Genomic DNA, 17,206 nt, shown 5'->3' with positions numbered 1-17,206 from the left:
GGCTCCAATAGCACCCACCGCAGCGGTCCCCATAATCCCGCTGTCTATGCCTTACATACCGGGAGCAGCATGGTTACCGCAGTATTCAGGGGAGTCACATACCCTGAGTGACTTCAAAGAGAGACTGTGCAGTTTGTTTGAAGTGTATCCTCTGTCTGAAAGCCAGAAGGTGAACATACTTATTGGGCAGCTAACAGGTGCAGCACAGAGAGAAGTAAAAGCCTGGCAGGACACTGATAAAGAGACTGTTAAAAAGATTCTGGCCAAGCTAAAAAGCACCTTTGACATCCGTACTGCCGCTGAAATCAAGAGGAGATCCTTTGGGTGTAAGCAGAAAGCGCAGGACAGTATACGGGACTATGCTCTTAACCTGCAGGAGGCGCTGCAAGCCGTCAAGCAGATTGACCCAGACAGTGTGAAAGATGGAGACGAACCGTTAAAGGAGCAATTCATTGAGGGACTCCTATCCAGTACCCACAGAGCACAGCTGCGCATCATAGCCCTACAAAACCCTGCCCTAGACTTTGCTGATTTCAAAGACAGGGCTATCCGGGTGCTGCATGAACCAAATGTCAGCTGTCCAGTGCCCCCTAGGTGCCCAGCGATTACATACCACCAGGAAGCAACATCTTTCCCTTCCATCCCTGTGGAGGCTGATGCACAGACTCTGGACAAAGATCCATCTGCAGAACTGCGCCTTCAGGTCCAGGAGTTGACCAAAGGTATGGCTGCCCTTGCCAAGACTGTGCAGTCCCTGCAGATATCCTCCAAGGAGAAGATCCAGCTGGCTTCCAGTCCAGAGGATGTCCCGTGGCTAAGGAAGAAGAGGATCCCGCCACTCCGAGGGAGAACCAAGGATCTCTGTGACCAGGACGGACGTCCCATCTGTCGTCACTGCCACAAGGCAGGCCACATCGCAAGATTCTGTTATTTAAACGGGCAACCCCTGGGGCAGAGGGCCAACCCCCAGGAGTAGGACCACAAGGCCCAAAGAACTGGTGAGCTAAGTATGTTGGAGGGAGACCGGTCCTCCCAGTGGTGATTGACGGTATCCCCATGAACGCTTTGCTGGACACTGGCTCCCAGGTGAAAACTATGCCATATATCCTTTACAAGCGGTATTGGGCTGACTCTGAACTTACCCGTGGCCCACGTGATGAACTCACAGTAGTTGCCAGTAATGGTCAGTCTTTACCGCAAGTGGGATGTAAAGAAATTACGGTTAAAGTGGGTTGAGTAGAGTTAAAATCTCAAGGTCTGATAGTTGTGGATATTGATCGACGAGAATGTAACCCAATGATGACTCTTGGTACCAATGTGATTGAAAATTGTCTTTCCGAGGTTATTGTCTTGTTGCAACAGGAGGCTGAGACTGCAGGTTCCAGTGAACAACGAGTCCTGCAGAAGGAGATCAGAGCCCTGATGCAAAGACAGCAGGTAGAACTCTCTGGCGGAGAAATTGGCAGCGTCAGAGTGAGTGATTCTTTCCCAATTGCAATACCCCCCAGATGTGAAATGTTGATTTGGTGTCGGGCAGCCTCAGAGGAAAAGATTACCAGGCAATAGTAGAACCAGTGTACTCTGATAGCAGGCCCACTGTCCTGACAGCCAGAGGGGTAGTTGATGTACGTAAAGGGAGGGTACCTGTATGCCTCTTGAATTGTGGGGAGGAGGAGGCCACAATACCTCGGTATCCACAGATGCTAAGCTGCTTACTGTCAGTACCAACGCAATACAGGCAGCAGAGCCCTTGGTCTCATCCGACCAGGTGGAGGACAATGGCTCTGTAAAGCAGCTGGAGGAATGGTGAAAGCAACTGCAGGTGGGGACTGACTCCACCCCTTCATACCAAAAGAATGGGGTTTACAGAGTGACTCAGAAATATGCCCGGGTATTCAGTAAACACCCCCTAGACTTTGGGAAGGCAAAAGGGGTTCAACACCATATCCCCACTGGAGATCATCCACCCATTAAAGAAAGGTACCGGCCTATACCCCCAACACAATATCAATGTGCCAAAGGTATGTTGCAGCAAATGAAGGATGCTGGGGTGATCAGAGACAGTTGTAGCCCCTGGGCAGCTCCAATAGTCTTTGTGAAAAAGAAAGATGGTACCATGAGAATGTGTGTTGATTATAGAAAAATTAACAGCATTACACATAAGGATGCCTACCCAATACCCAGAATTGAGGAGTCATTAGCTGCACTTAAAACTGCTAACTATTTTTCCATCTTTGATCTCACTAGTGGGTATTGGCAGGTTCCCGTGGCAGAGGCAGACAAGGAGAAAACAGCGTTTACAACACCAATGGGTCTCTGTGAGTTCAATTACATGCCATTCGGGCTCTGCACTGCCCCAGGGGCATTCCAACGGCTGATGGAGTGCTGTCTGGGACACAAGAACTTCGAGACAGTCCTGTTGTACCTTGATGATGTCATTGTTTTCTCCAAGACTTATGAAGACCATCTGAAGCACCTGGCTGAGGTGTTTGAAGCCTTGTCCAACTTTGGCCTGAAGTTGAAGCCTTCCAAATGCATCTCCTGAAGCCCAAGGTTCAGTACCTCGGTCATGTAGTGAGTGCAGAAGGTGTGGCACCCGATCCTGACAAAGTCACAGTCATCCGGGACTGGCAGAAGCCCAGCAACCTTCATGAAGTACGTCAATTCCTCGGGCTGGTAGGCTACTACCGAAGGTTCATCAAAGGCTTCACTGAGATAGCCACTCCTATGCAAAATCTTCTGGTGGGTCAGCCCAAGATGGCCAGAAAGCAGAGTCCTACATTCTAATGGAATGAGGAGCTGGAGAGGTCCTTCACTCGACTGAAGATGGCTCTCACAGGAGATGAAGTTCTGGCCTACCCAGATTATGACCAACCCTTTGTGTTGTATACTGATGCCAGCAACGTGGGACTGGGAGAAGTAATGTCACAGGTACAGAATGGCAAAGAAAGATTGATCTCCTACGCCAGCAGGAAGCTTTGTCCCACTGAAAGGAACCCTGACAACTACAGTTCCTTCAAGCTGGAGTTCCTCGCCATAGTCTGGGCTGTGACTGAACGATTCAAGCATTACCTAGCTTCAGCCAAGTTTACTATCTTCACAGATAACAACCCGTTGACTCACTTGGAAACTGCCAAACTATGTGCACTGGAGCAGCGATGGATGGCTCGGCTGTCTAACTATGAATTCACCATCAAGTACCGAGCAGGGCACAAGAATGCCAATGCTGATGTGCTGTCCAGAATGCCCAATCTGCCAGATGCAGGAGAAGACCCTGAGGCACTTGAAGAAATCGAGTTACCTGCCTTCCACCGGCCAATTGTGGCCCAACGTGCCCAAGGAGTGAGAAACAGATGGTTTGGCTTGAAAGAGGCCACCCTAAATCCATTGTCTCATCATGACTGGGCAGAAACGCAGGATAGCGACCCCGCAGTCCGCCTAGTGAAGGAGCTACTGTCACAAGCTGACTCACGCCCAGAGTTGGATGCTCCTGAAGAAACCCAGCAGTTGTGGAAGGAAAGAGGCCGGCTGTTCACCTATGAAGGCAAGCTGTGTCGGAGGAGTATCAATGCCCGCACTCATGAGTTGGTTTGGCAAGTGGTAGTCCCAAAGAGGGAAGCATCATTGGTCTTGGAAGCATACCACAATGGAGCTGGAGACTTTGGATGGAAGAAGTTGGAGGCTTTGCTCCGGGAGAGACTCTACTGGGCTGGTATGAGGAAAGCCATTGAAAATTGGTGCCGGGAGTGTGGATAATGTAACCTGCGCAGGAAGGACCGTAACAGCCAGCGAGCTACTTTGCAGCCAATAATAACCAAACAACCACTTGAGTTGGTTGCTCTGGACCGTGTGAAGCTGGTCCCAATAACCATTCAGGCTACATTTATGCTCTTACCATCGTTGACCACTACTCGAGATTCCTGGTAGTCGTGCCTGTCAAGGATCAAACAGCCAGGACAGCAGCCAGAGCATTCCAACAGCACTTTTGTAGACCACACGGATATCCCGAGCAAGTGCTTACAGATCAAGGTCCAGCTTTTGAGGCAGAAGTGTTCCAGGAATTCTGTAACTTGTATGGTTGCAAGAAGATCAGGACAACACCGTACCATCCACAGACCAATGGCATGTGTGAAAAGATGAACCAGGTGGTGATCGACCTACTGAAGACCTTGCCTTTGGAAGAGAGGAATCTGTGGCCAGAAAAGTTGCCAGATCTGGTAGTGCTCTACAACCACATTCCTGTGAATTCCACCAACTGCACTCCAGCCTACCTAATGAGAGCGAGGCCTGGTAAGCTGCATATTGATTTGGATATGGGAGTCCTTACACCTGAAGTAACATCACCAGATGTTGACTGGGACACAGAGCGGCAGCAACAGTATCGAAGAGTACAAGAGTGTGTAGAAAAGAGTCTAGCTCAGGCAAGACAAAAACAAGAAAGGCACACAATCACCATGCACTTGCAGTTCCCTTGTCACCAGGAGAACAAGTCCTAAAAAGGAAGAGGAGGATGCATAAATTAGATGACCAATGGGAAGCTGAACCCTACACCATCTTACCATCAAATTTTGATAACGTCAAGGTGTGCCTTACGAGTAATGATGGGGGAGAAACCTCAGCAGCAGTATCAAGGGATCATTTGAAATTGTGCCCTGACCAGTTAAAAGAAAGAATGGAAGAGCAAAACAACATCCAACCCATAGAGGAAGAAGAAAAGGTCAGCACTGTACTTGGAGAATTCCCTGCAAATTGGACTAGCGCAAATAATGCCATAGTGGTGCCAGTTTTGACCTTTCCCCAACTGGTAGTGCAAGAAGAAGTGACTCAAGACCACCCTGAAAATCAGCAAGTGCAAGCAGCAGATGCTACACCAGCAGTGGAACAAGAGAATTCTCACCCTGCCAGTGGTGAATCTGTCATGCCCACAGTGAGTAGAAGTGGTCCTAGGAAATCTAGTATCCCTGTGCTGCGCAGAACCACCAGTATTGTAGCCAGTACAGTACACACTACCCCAGTGGTTAGCAACAGACAACCAGTGAGATCCCCAACAACACCAGTGCTACGTAGGTCTGTCCGTAGTACCCAAGGTTGTTGTGAGTTCATTTTCCCCTTCATCACTGAGGCCCGAGGAACTCCCTCTTCTGATAAGGAGAGGTAGTGAGTCTGATTATCAGACACCTGAGATTAATGATGATGACTGGCTGAGTAGAGTCACAGACTGGATATAAGGCTGCATACGCCCATTCTCCCTGCGGGTGATTTCTCTGTGGTATCCTTGGAGTCCAGTCTGAATTCCTGCTCTGCTAAAGCTAAGTTTTCCTCCTGGCTTTTTGCATTTGTGCTTTGCTTTGGTTTTTCTGGATTTCAGCCATTCCCTGCTGGGGTGAGCTGAACTCCTTAGCTCTGTCTCCTGAAAATACCAGAGTGCTGATTTAGTTTTGAAGCTTAGTTGCTTCAGGGTGTTTTTCCATTTCAGCTTGCTGGCCTATGTTTTTGATAGGGTTTTTTGCCGATTGCAGACAGCAGCTTTCCTTTCCTTTCCTTTCCTGTTTAGATTAGATTGGGCCCCAACGTTTGCTCAGCCTATCTTTCTATCTGTGTCAGTGTTTTTTCATCTTGCTTCACCGTCATTATATGTTGGGGGCTGCCTTTTACTTTGGGGCTGCTCTGGGGCAGTTTAGATTTCCCTTTCTATCTTTAGGCTATATAGTCCTCCGGCTGTGTTCGAGGGGTCTAGGGCACCGTAGGTACCCCCCACGGCTACTGCTAGTTGTGTTGATAGGTTCAGGGGTCTGCAATCGGATAGTTGCCAGCTCCTCTGGTTTTCTGGACGTAGCTTCTATTTTTGTGTCTGCCTCCTACGGTCACTCAATCATAACACAAGGTATTCCACCCCTCAGATATCGTGTATAAATTAGTTCATGTAAATGTTAAATTGTATGTATATATGTAACGTTTAAGTTTTGTGCCTACAGAGACTCTGTAAGAAATCCCCTTTTTCAATTTTCCAGTTTTGATGGACAATTGGGCCATAGGACTAGGTGTGGTCAAAAACTACCTTTGTACATAGTTCACCATTTGCCCAGGAATGGACCATGGACATTGACGCATGGACTAATCGTCACAGGACTATTTTTGGAGCTTTTGGTTTTTGTAATTTTTCTTTTTTCTTAAATCTTCTACATTTATAATTGTTTATATGTTCATATGTTTTTTTTATCAGTCCAGGAGTACTGAATTGCACTAGGGGCGAATGTGGCGCCCCCAGGAGTATGGTCGCCACAGTGGCATTGCCTTCCTCCAGGGAGGGTGATGTCAGGCTTGGAAGCAATGAAGGGTCTCTCTAGCAGTTAACCATAACATGCAACACAGTTCCCACTCCGAGCCAGCAGAGGGAGCTCTGAACCAGAATTGGGGGAGGAGTGCTCTCTGAGGGCCAGGAAGGGAAATGAGGAGTTAGTGTGAGAGGGCCGAAGTGTGTAGACGTGGAGAGAGAAGCTGGGGGACTGAGCGGAGTTGAGAGCTCGTTCCCAGCTGGAGCTCATGATCTGGAGCCTGGTCTCCAAGGTTGTATGGATTCTGACGGTCCTGCAACAGAAACCAGAGGAATAGGAAGCTGTAAATGCTCTATTCCCTTCTAAGACTCGGAGGCACAACAGCGACGTGTGAGCCAAAGGAGATAGAAGGCTACAGCTGTCTGCCATACAAGGTAGATCCAAAAGGGAAGAAGAAGGAGGAACGTCAGTGTAGCACAGTACTGCATGTACCTCAAGTAAGCGCTAAGTAGGAGACTACACAACCTATCTGCATAGAGAGATTCCTGAGTTGCTTCCAGGCTAATCAGCTCCTGTGCCATCTGTAATCTGGACCCTGGACTGCACTTACAAAGTAAAAGTAAAGAAACTACATTCCGCTGTGTCCTTGCCTTCTTTCTGCAACTTCTCCAGCACTGCTACATTTCTGTGCCAGACACTGCACCCTCTTCCCCAACACCGATCTACACTGCCCTGGGACTACAGCCCTGCCTGTGGAGGGCTACAACATCATTGCTGCACCACACCATCTGTCCCAGAGGATTTGTTCGCAGCGTCGGCTTAACACCTTCCTTGCTGAACACCACAGGTGGCGTCACGAATCTTCCACTCAAAAAAAAACTTTATTCCATCACTCTTAACCCCTTTTACATGGGCGCTCAGGTCCACGGACCGGGTCACCGCTGCTGTGACATTCCCCTCTGAAAGACCGGCCTGGTACCGAGTACCCCACAGCCCTGGGAGAGCGACCCACAATGAAAGCCATTTGGTAAATGGAAATTTTCAGTCACTCTTGGTTCTCCCTCCCTCCTTTCTCTTTTGTCTGTGTCCTTTGCAGTAACAACTCTGCTTATACTTTATAATCCATTACCGTGTACATTTTTCTTTGCTTGTCTTTTGAAAGTTTATTACCCACTAATATGTCTAAATGATGATGTTCTCCTACCTATGGTCACCTCCTAGAAGGATCATCCATCTTCTACCTTGTTATATGCAAGATTTGAAAAATAAATCAAATTTTGCTTCATTAAAGGCAAACACAAACACTTAAGACAAATGGTTAATACGTCACAACCTCTAGTGCTGACATGTATTTTAAATGTTAGTGGTAGAAATTTTATTGCATTCATTTAAACATGACTATACATATTACATGATGTATATAAAGAACATACTGAAAACAGTACTACTACCTATAGGAATGTAAAAAGAATATGGGTAGTATTATATTGTCTTTGCATATACCTATAAAATACTGCATCTTATGTACAAGAATATAACTAGTGCAACACTTCCCCCTATCTACAAGAATATAACTATTATAATACTGCCCCTATGTACAGTAATATAGCTACTATATTACTGCTCCTATGTACAATAATATAACTACTATAATACTGCCCCCTATGTACAAGAATATAACTACTATAATACTGCCCCCTATGTACAAGAAAATAACTACTATAATACTGCCCCTATGTACAAGAATATAACTACTATAATACTGCCCCCTATGTACAAGAATATAACTACTATAATACTGCCCCCTATGTACAAGAATATAACTACTATAATACTGCCCCTATGTACAGGAATATAACTACTATATTACTGCTCCTATGTACAATAATATAACTACTATAATACTGCCCCCTATGTACAAGAATATAACTACTGTAATACTGCCCCCTATGTACAAGAATATAACTACTATAATACTGCCCCCTATGTACAAGAATATAACTACTATAATACTGCCCCCTATGTACAAGAATATAACTACTATAATACTGCCCCTATGTACAGGAATATAACTACTATAATACGGCCCCTATGTACAAGAATATGACTACTATAATACTGCCCCCTATGTACAAGAATATAACTACTATAATACTGCCCCTATATACAAGAATATAACTACTATAATACGCCCCCTATGTACAAGAATATAACTACTATAATACTGCCCCCTATATATAAGAATATAAATACTATAATACTGCCCCTATGTACAAGAATATAACTACTATAATACTGCCCCTATGTACAAGAATATAACTACTATAATACTGCCCCCTATGTACAAGAATATAACTACTATAATACTGCCCCCTATGTACAAGAATATAACTACTATAATACTGCCCCTATGTACAGGAATATAACTACTATAATACGGCCTCTATGTACAAGAATATGACTACTATAATACTGCCCCTATATACAAGAATATAACTACTATAATACGCCCCCTATGTACAAGAATGTAACTACTATAATACTGCCCCCTATATATAAGAATATAAATACTATAATACTGCCCCTATGTACAAGAATATAACTACTATAATACTGCCCCCTATGTACAAGAATATAACTACTATAATACTGCCCCCTATGTACAATAATGTAACTACTATAATACTGCCCCTATGTACAAGAATATAACTACTATAATACGGCCCCTATGTACAAGAATATAGCTACTATAATACTGCTCCTATGTACAAGAGTATAACAACTATAATACTGCCCCCTATGTACAATAATGTAACTACTATAATACTGCCCCTATGTACAAGAATATAACTACTATCATGCAAGAATTGCTCCAAACATCTGCACTTTCCAGCAGGTAAATATCAGAACTTCTTCAGCTCTTACATTTTCGTCTCCATCCCGCTTGTGTTTTCTTTCCTGGCTCCTTCAGGACTCGTCTTCACCCTCTCGTCATTGTGCAAGTTGAAGTTTAAATATAAAACAAGTAATCTAATAAAAGAGTCAAATTAAGAGGATTTGCACAGCTGTCCAATCCAAATACAATTTGCCCAAGCATATGTGTTTTGGTAATTGTGCTAACGCTTGAGGTTTTCTTTTCCTTGTAAAGAGCAAATCTCAGAAGATTGTTGGGTCGTCAGCAGAGTTGCCGCACTTCACATACACGATTGCCTATCAATAGCAAAGCACATTCTGCTTCTCAGCTGTTACAAGTCACGACCACCACCAAAGAGCGCAATTGCTTTTTGTTGGTATTTTTTTCAGATCTGTTGTGCATTGTAGCATCTTACAAATGCCCTTTAGCTCATTAGTTGGCCAAAGGTCCAGACATGGGCGCTGACTAGTGGTATGGGTCATGCCTCTTGATGTGGCTTCTTTTCTGTAGTCCTCATATAGGAACCTAGTGGGCCTCCTAGCTCAGCTTTGTACAAACTGGGGTCAACTTTAAACTTATTGAGGTTTTATTTTTACTATTCTGTATTTGGACATCGAAATTGCTGAAGTGTGGACAGTCGCTATCATGGACTTCAGATGATGCAAGTGACAAAAGACGTGACTAACGAGCTCCTTGTTGGCAGATGACAGTGAAGTATTGAATACGATACACCCAGAAGATTTTCAAGACGTTGACGAATTATTTTTGCAGGAACATATGAGTTCTGAACTCTTCCATCAGCCTGTCCATGTCCATTGTCAACCCAGGTGTAACTTCAAGTACTTCATCAATGACGTTCGTACCTCTGAGATTACGATCATGAAGTTAACACCTATAAAATGTATCATTATATTTAATGCTAGTCACAATGGGTTGTTTTTGGAGAGTAGCAATTGGCTAGCAATCACTGGAAGCTGTAACGTTTGCTTTTAAGGACAGGCCTTGAGGTGGGATTTGCTCTTCTAAAATAGAACTATATTGGTCTGACTTTTTCCAATGTTAGTGCTGGACCAACCTGGTGAGATGCACTTGGGTCGTTGGGAGATGCACTTGGGTCGTTGGGTCCATGCCTACCTGGGCTAAACCATCTCTTTACATATTAAGCCATGGGTTGAGTAGGTAAAACTCAGGGGTTCACCGCATTGGACTGTCCCTACTTCATCAGTAATTTTTTTCTCCTACTCAAAGTACCGTCCAAGTTTCATCGGCGTTTTTGATCCGATTCTCATCAGCATTTGGTCAGTTTTTACCATCAGAATTTCATCAGTTTTTTAAAATGAAAATATGATGTTTCAGAATCTTCTCTATTATCAAACAGTGCGTTAAAAAACGGACAGCACACCGATGCCATCCAAGGCTGTCTGATTTCCTTACAGACCCCTAGACTTGTCCTGTTGGATTTGATCTGTAACTCACAATATTGTATGGGTCTTCATGATTTTTTTGCCCACTATTTGGTCTGAAAAATCCACGGACATGTGAACAGCACTATAGACTATGTATGAGTTATATTTATGAAAAACACAGATAGAATTCATACGAGAAAAACATCTGAATGAGCCCAAAGGCTGTGTTCTCACGCAAGTCCATTTCTGCAGCCAAAACCAGCGCTCTTGGCAGTAAAAACACTGTGTTCAAAATACCCATTTATCAGTGTTTTTGCTGTTTCTCATGGCTTTTTTTACTCTTTTTTTTTTTGCAGTGTTTTTTTTAGGTGTGAATTATATGCGTGCTTTGTCTACAATACATATTTAATAATTTTTTTTTTATTTGCGAAAAGTGCTTCAAAAAGTCAGCGGAACTTTGATACGTTTTTACATTTTTTCACTTCATTGCTTTTTATGGATGAAAAAATGCTGCAGAAAAGCTGAAAAAATTGACATGTTGCAGATTTCAGAAACGCTGCAGTTCTAAAATTCAGTTAGGGGAAAAAAGCAAGCGCAAGCATCAGGTTTCTTAAGTTTCATATCTTTTGCTGGTAGTGTAAAAAAAAAGCTTTTTATTTGCAAAAAAAGATGATGCATGTGAACATAGCCTTAGGGTGCACAATTGTGATAAGCGAACGTGCCCGCATAAGGTGTTATCTGAGCATGCTCTTGTGCTACCAAGTGACTTCGGCGTGCTTGAAAAATATGTTTGAATCTCTGCAGCTGCTCGACATCTGCAACACATGTAGGAATTTCCTGTTTGTTAGGCTAGTTTCACATTAGCGCTTACGGCCGCAGCGTCGGGCTGCGCACGGCCGCCGCTAAGCCCCGGCCCCTGCTGCGCCACCACCGGTAGCTCCGCCTACGGACGCATGACGCTACATGCGTCCCCTATCTTTAGCACTGTTGACGCAGGCCGTGCGCAGTATGCGTTTGGCAGCACATGCGTCCTTTTGACGCTGTGCCGACCAGCGCCAAAACGCAACAGGTTGCAATTTGCATACTGCGCATGGCCTGCATCCCCAGTGCTAAAGGTAGGGGATGCAGGACGCATGCAGCGTCTTGCGTCCGTAGGCGGAGCTACCGGTGGAGGCGCGGCAGGGGCGGGGCTTAGTGGCGGCCGTGCGCAGCCCGACACTGCGGCCGTAAATGCTAATGTGAAACTAGCCTTAGGCAATCCCTGCATGTCTTGAGGCTGTTGAATAGCAGCGAGATATGCAGGCACGGGGACTTGAACATATTATTCGACCACACCGAAGTCACTCGGTAGCACACGAGCATGCTCAGATAACACCTTTTCCTGAGCACGTTCACTGATCACTAGTACACACCAAATACGCTGCCTTAGAGTATGTTCACATGTGGCGTTTTTGCAGGGTTTTTTAAGCAACATTTTACAGTACCACCCCATTGATATTTCTAAACTCTCATGCACACAGCAAGTCTTTTTTTTCCCCATACGTATTTTGTGCCCTACTGCTTTTTGCCAAGATAAAACATGTCATTTCTTCAGCGTTGTTGCAAGACTTTTCCCCCACTCAAAAGAATAGGTGAAAAACACTAATAAAAGCGCAGCAAAAATTGCACGTATTGTACTCAGGTGGTTGTTGCAGATAAAAAAAAATATGCAAAAGCATGACATGCGAACATACCCTTAGAAGGATCCCTCGATAAGTATTCCCTTCAGCAAACAGCTGTAATCTGTAGGAACCTGACAATAAGTGTTTAATTTTCCTACAGCTCCTCCACAGGTTAAATAAAGCATTGCACTGTACTCAATCACTTTAATGGGTTGTCTGTGCAATACAAGACAAGACTGGTCCGCCAGAGCAAAAGACAATCTTAGTAATTGCTCTTCAGTCAAAAATCAGATTTTTAGGATTTAGGTTTGTTATATTGTACAACCCCTTAAGTTGTTTCTCCTTTTAATTTTTTTATGCAGAAAAGTCAGTTTTGCTAAGTCATGACAGAAGTAGACTCCATATTTTCCCATATTTCCCTTCTCTGCTCCTTGCGTTATGGTCAGGTGAGGTTTATATATCATCCCCTGTAATGTTGGGTTTGTTGATTCTTTAGGTAACCATGTACATTACTTGTGTTGGCCAAAACATCTCTGAATTTCCTAGAAAGATGTGTGCTAAGCTGGGACATTTTATTAATAGGGGACCGGTAAACAAGCTATCAGGATCCTGACAGCGCCGGCGTACAGCCTCCGCTGAGCAGGGACTCACTCGCACTGTAGGGACCCCTGGGGATCAGGACAGTCAGAAAGTATAGGTGCACAGGACCTGAGTGATGAAGTTTAGCAAGCTGGCACAGTACCTACGGTCACATGACTGCAAGGGGGCGTCCTGCTTTCAGAGAAGACAGAAAACACAGAGTCAGGCAAAACTGAGTTCATACACAGTACGGACAGCGAGGTACAGGAGGGATAAACAGACGGGAGGTCAGACAAAGCTAAAGGTCATACACAAGAGGGCGACGTGGTACCAAGGGGATGAGCAGAGAGAAGTCGGGTCACAAGCAGAGAGTCATACACGAGAGGTAGCGCAGTACAAGAGGGACAGGCAGAACTCGTAACAGGGACAGAACCGGATCAAAACCAAACAAGCAAGCAAGATATCAGGCACAAGGCACACGTACGCACAAGGTCAACCGAGGGCAGGAGTATAACTGACACCGGACCTAGGTCCAGTGAGCACTAAATAGCCGCCCTCTGCCAGGGAGAGGCGGAGCAATTAACCCTCAGTCAGACCAGGATGGGTCAAAGCGAAACCCCGTCCTGGATCATGACACAAGCCAATCCTAGAATTATCTTATAAGATCAGAAGAACCAAACATCTTCTAACGAGGCCTCCAAACCAGTGGTGTGAAGGGGGCACCAACACGAGCTACTGGCGTAGGGAGATTCCATTTTTTTTTTTTTTTAATCCATTTACTTGACCCATTTCTAAACAGTATTTGGCATTCTTAAACCTATAAATAACTTCTTAATTATTGTTTTTTGAGATTAAGGATGATCCGCTCATAACCAGAGGACTGCAATTAAATTTTTCATTCCCCCACGATGACCCCCACAATGTTTCTTTAGACGTGGGAAGAAGAATCCATCATTCCTTAATGAGACAACTTTCTTGGCTTTATACTTCACATATAAAATACATTGCCCAAAGCAATTAGGAGGATTATAATAAAGGAAGGAAAAGCAGAGATTATGTCTAACGCACGTTGGTTTAAAGGGCTTACCGCTTTCTGATGTGATGTTCGTATCATTAACCTTGTATGTTTGTAGTCAATAACATTTTGCCGTGAAGAGCTCACTTTGGATAGGGGTTCCAAGATCTGTAACCAGACAGATGTGCTAGAAAACGGCTTTTGGTCTCCACTTTATGGAGAAAGATGAACATAAAGACCTAGAGATTGGGGTAGCTGTGAACCTATGACATGTCTGATTCTTGTGATGAGTAGGTGGAGACCACCACCACCTATCGACAAAATGGAGCTTCAATGACCCCTATTTGGCAAGTCATGATCCCGGAGACGTGATTGCCTTGCATGTGGGCACATCTAATGAAATTCCTTCTTTACCTTGGTGTGCCCACTGGAGTTCATTATATCTCCTCCAAGTCCTCAACTCATCAGTTAAATGACCATGACTAACTTGTGTTATGAGCATCTCGACATTAAAATCTTGTAGTCTTATTTTTTTTCTTTTTTTTTTCTTTTATTACAATCAATCTTATTTTAATTCTAGGTCATCAGTGAATTTGAAGCCGCCCCAGACTCCTTTTTTTATCGAATACCAAACCTGAGCCGGAACAGACAATACAGTGTGTGGGTGGTAGCCGTGACTGCTGCCGGTAGAGGCAACAGCAGCGACATCATTACTGTTGAACCGACCGCTAAAGGTAATAATTTTATTATTACACGTTTTGTTTGGTGTTTCTTTAGTGGGAATGCAAGGAAAATTTAGGTGTGGAAATGTTTTGGGGGTAGGAAAGTAAGAGATGAGCCTTCAGGGATTATTAGTTGGATGAGCCATGGTTCCTCTCACAATATTCATACTTCAGATGGATTTCTGGTAGTACTTATTTATGTTCAAGGATTTAGCTACCATAATGGGCATAACTAATAGTCTGTCAATGGTAGCTACCACTGGAGAAGATTTTCACTCAGGTGAGGTACAGAACTAAGAGTGAGAAAAAGGACTAAGATCACTGGGAGACCAGGAAAAAAGGAGACTGGGATAAAGTAGAGCCTGAAATGGATTAGAGTTCCTTGCTAGTTTTGCCAAGGGACCGCATATTTACCGTACATATCACCCCCTTGGCTGCTGATCACATATAGCCTTCCTCTGCATAGAAATCTGTTGAAATCCAGGTAATGTGTTTTGAAATTGCCTCTTGAAAAATACAATATATATATATATATATATATATATATATATATATATATATATATATACTAGCTGAAGAGCCCGGTGCTGCCCGGTCATAGTAACTAACTGCCGTTAGTTATAACAAATTATAGTGATTATATCTGTCTCTCTCTATATACTGAGTGTATAGCCCTGCCCACTCCGCATAACCGCATTCACTATAATATCCCACATCATCTCGTCAGCCAGAGCCACCGGACTACTACCCCTAATATCCCACATCATCCCGTCAGCCAGAGCCACTGGACTACTACCCCTAATATCCCACATCATCCCCTCAGCCAGAGCCACCGGACTACTACCCCTAATATCCCACATCATCCCCTCAGCCAGAGCCACCAGACTACTACCACTAATATCCCACATCATCCCGTCAGAGCCACCGGCCTACTACCCCTAATATCCCACATCATCCCGTCAGCCAGAGCCACTGGACTACTACCCCTAATATCCCACATCATCCCCTCAGCCAGAGCCACCGGACTACTACCCCTAATATCCCACATCATCCAGTCAGCCAGAGCCATCGGACTACTACCCCTAATATCCCACATCATCCCGTCAGCCAGAGCCACCAGACTACTACCACTAATATCCCACATCATCCCATCACAGCCACCGGACTACTACCCCTAATATCCCACATCATCCCGTCAGCCAGAGCCACCGGACTACTACCCCTAATATCCCACATCATCCTGTCAGCCAGAGCCATCGGACTACTACCCCTAATATCCCACATCATCCTGTCAGCCAGAGCCATCGGACTCCTACCCCTAATATCCCACATCATCCTGTCAGCCAGAGCCATCGGACTCCTACCCCTAATACCCCACATCATCCTGTCAGCCAGAGCCATCGGACTCCTACCCCTACCCCCTGTCATGTGCTCTGCTCCTTTCTGGGGGGCAGACAATGGCTGGGAGCTTATGTTCCCGGGGTTGGTAGATTTCTCCCACCATGGCAGTTTCTGCTGAGGTGTCGTGGAGTTAGAAAACTATTGCTCATAGCAACCAATCACAGCTCAGCTTCTTTTAGGCTGTGTGCCCATGTAGCGTTTTTTAAGCATTTCTGCACCGCTTTTAGAAAAGCGACTCTGCTGCAGAAACACTTAAGAAAAGCATCCAATTGATTTTTAATGAAAAATGCACATGTTGTGCCAATGGTGCGTTTTTAACCGCTGCGGAAACGCTTAGGCTGGTTTCACATTTGCGTTTTTTTGCGCTGGAAAAAAACGCATACGTGCGCATGCGTTTTTTCCCCTATATTTAACATGGGTGCGCATACCTGCGCGCTGGTAAGCTCACGTATGCGATTTTCATGCGCTGCGTTTTTTTGGGGTGTGCGTTTGTATTTTCCAGACGCAGCATGTTGCATTTTTTGGCCCTGCAAAAAAGCGCATGCGCACGTATGCGCACGTTTTGCGCTAAAAATGGCCATTATAGCATATGGATGCGCATACATGCGCACTGGCATGCTCATGTATGCGTTTTTTTGCACATGCGTTTTTTTTGTTAACCATGGAATTTAGGGGTTTGGGTTAGAGTTAGGGTTAGTTAAGGGGGTTTAGGGTTAGGGTCAGGGTCAGGGTTAGGGTTGGGGTTAGGGTCAGGGTTAGGGTTAAGTATGGTTTGGTTAAGGGTTAGGGTCAGGGTTAGGGTTAAGTATGGTTTGGTTAAGGGTTAGGGTCAGGGTTAGGGTTAAGGTTAGTTAGGGTTTGGGTTAGGGTTAAGTATGGTTTGGTTAAGGGTTAGGGTCAGGGTTAGGGTTAGGGTCAGGGTTAGGGTTAAGTATGGTTTGGTTAAGGGTTAGGGTCAGGGTTAGGGTTAGGGTCAGGGTTAGGGTTAAGTATGGTTTGGTTAAGGGTTAGGGTCAGGGTTAGGGTTAGGGTCAGGGTTAGGGTTAAGTATGGTTTTGTTAAGGGTTAGGGTTAAGTATGGTTTGGTTAAGGGTTAGGGTCAGGGTTAGGGTTAGGGTTAAGGTTAGTTAGGGTTTGGGTTAGGGTTAAGTATGGTTTGGTTAAGGGTTAGGGTCAGGGTTAGGGTTAGGGTCAGGGTTAGGGTTAAGTATGGTTTGGTTAAGGGTTAGGGTC

At 44.8% G+C, this 17,206-nt stretch overlaps 1 protein-coding gene across 2 annotated transcripts in view; it reads left to right on the top strand.

The window, feature by feature from the left end:
* Window positions 1-17,206, top strand: part of DSCAM (DS cell adhesion molecule) — a 609,674-nt gene that overhangs the window by 422,936 nt on the left and 169,532 nt on the right. For both annotated transcript variants that reach the window (XM_073584700.1, XM_073584699.1), the window contains exon 21: window positions 14,431-14,584. In XM_073584700.1, coding sequence (XP_073440801.1) covers window positions 14,431-14,584 — 154 coding nt within the window. The remainder of the gene's footprint in view (window positions 1-14,430; window positions 14,585-17,206) is intronic.

The sequence above is a fragment of the Dendrobates tinctorius genome, unplaced genomic scaffold (assembly GCF_039654945.1).
Source record: "Dendrobates tinctorius isolate UK_male_01 unplaced genomic scaffold, ASM3965494v1 ptg000084l, whole genome shotgun sequence".
In the NCBI taxonomy this organism is placed as follows: Eukaryota; Metazoa; Chordata; class Amphibia; order Anura; family Dendrobatidae; genus Dendrobates; species Dendrobates tinctorius.
This window is presented reverse-complemented; position numbering and strand designations above follow the sequence as displayed.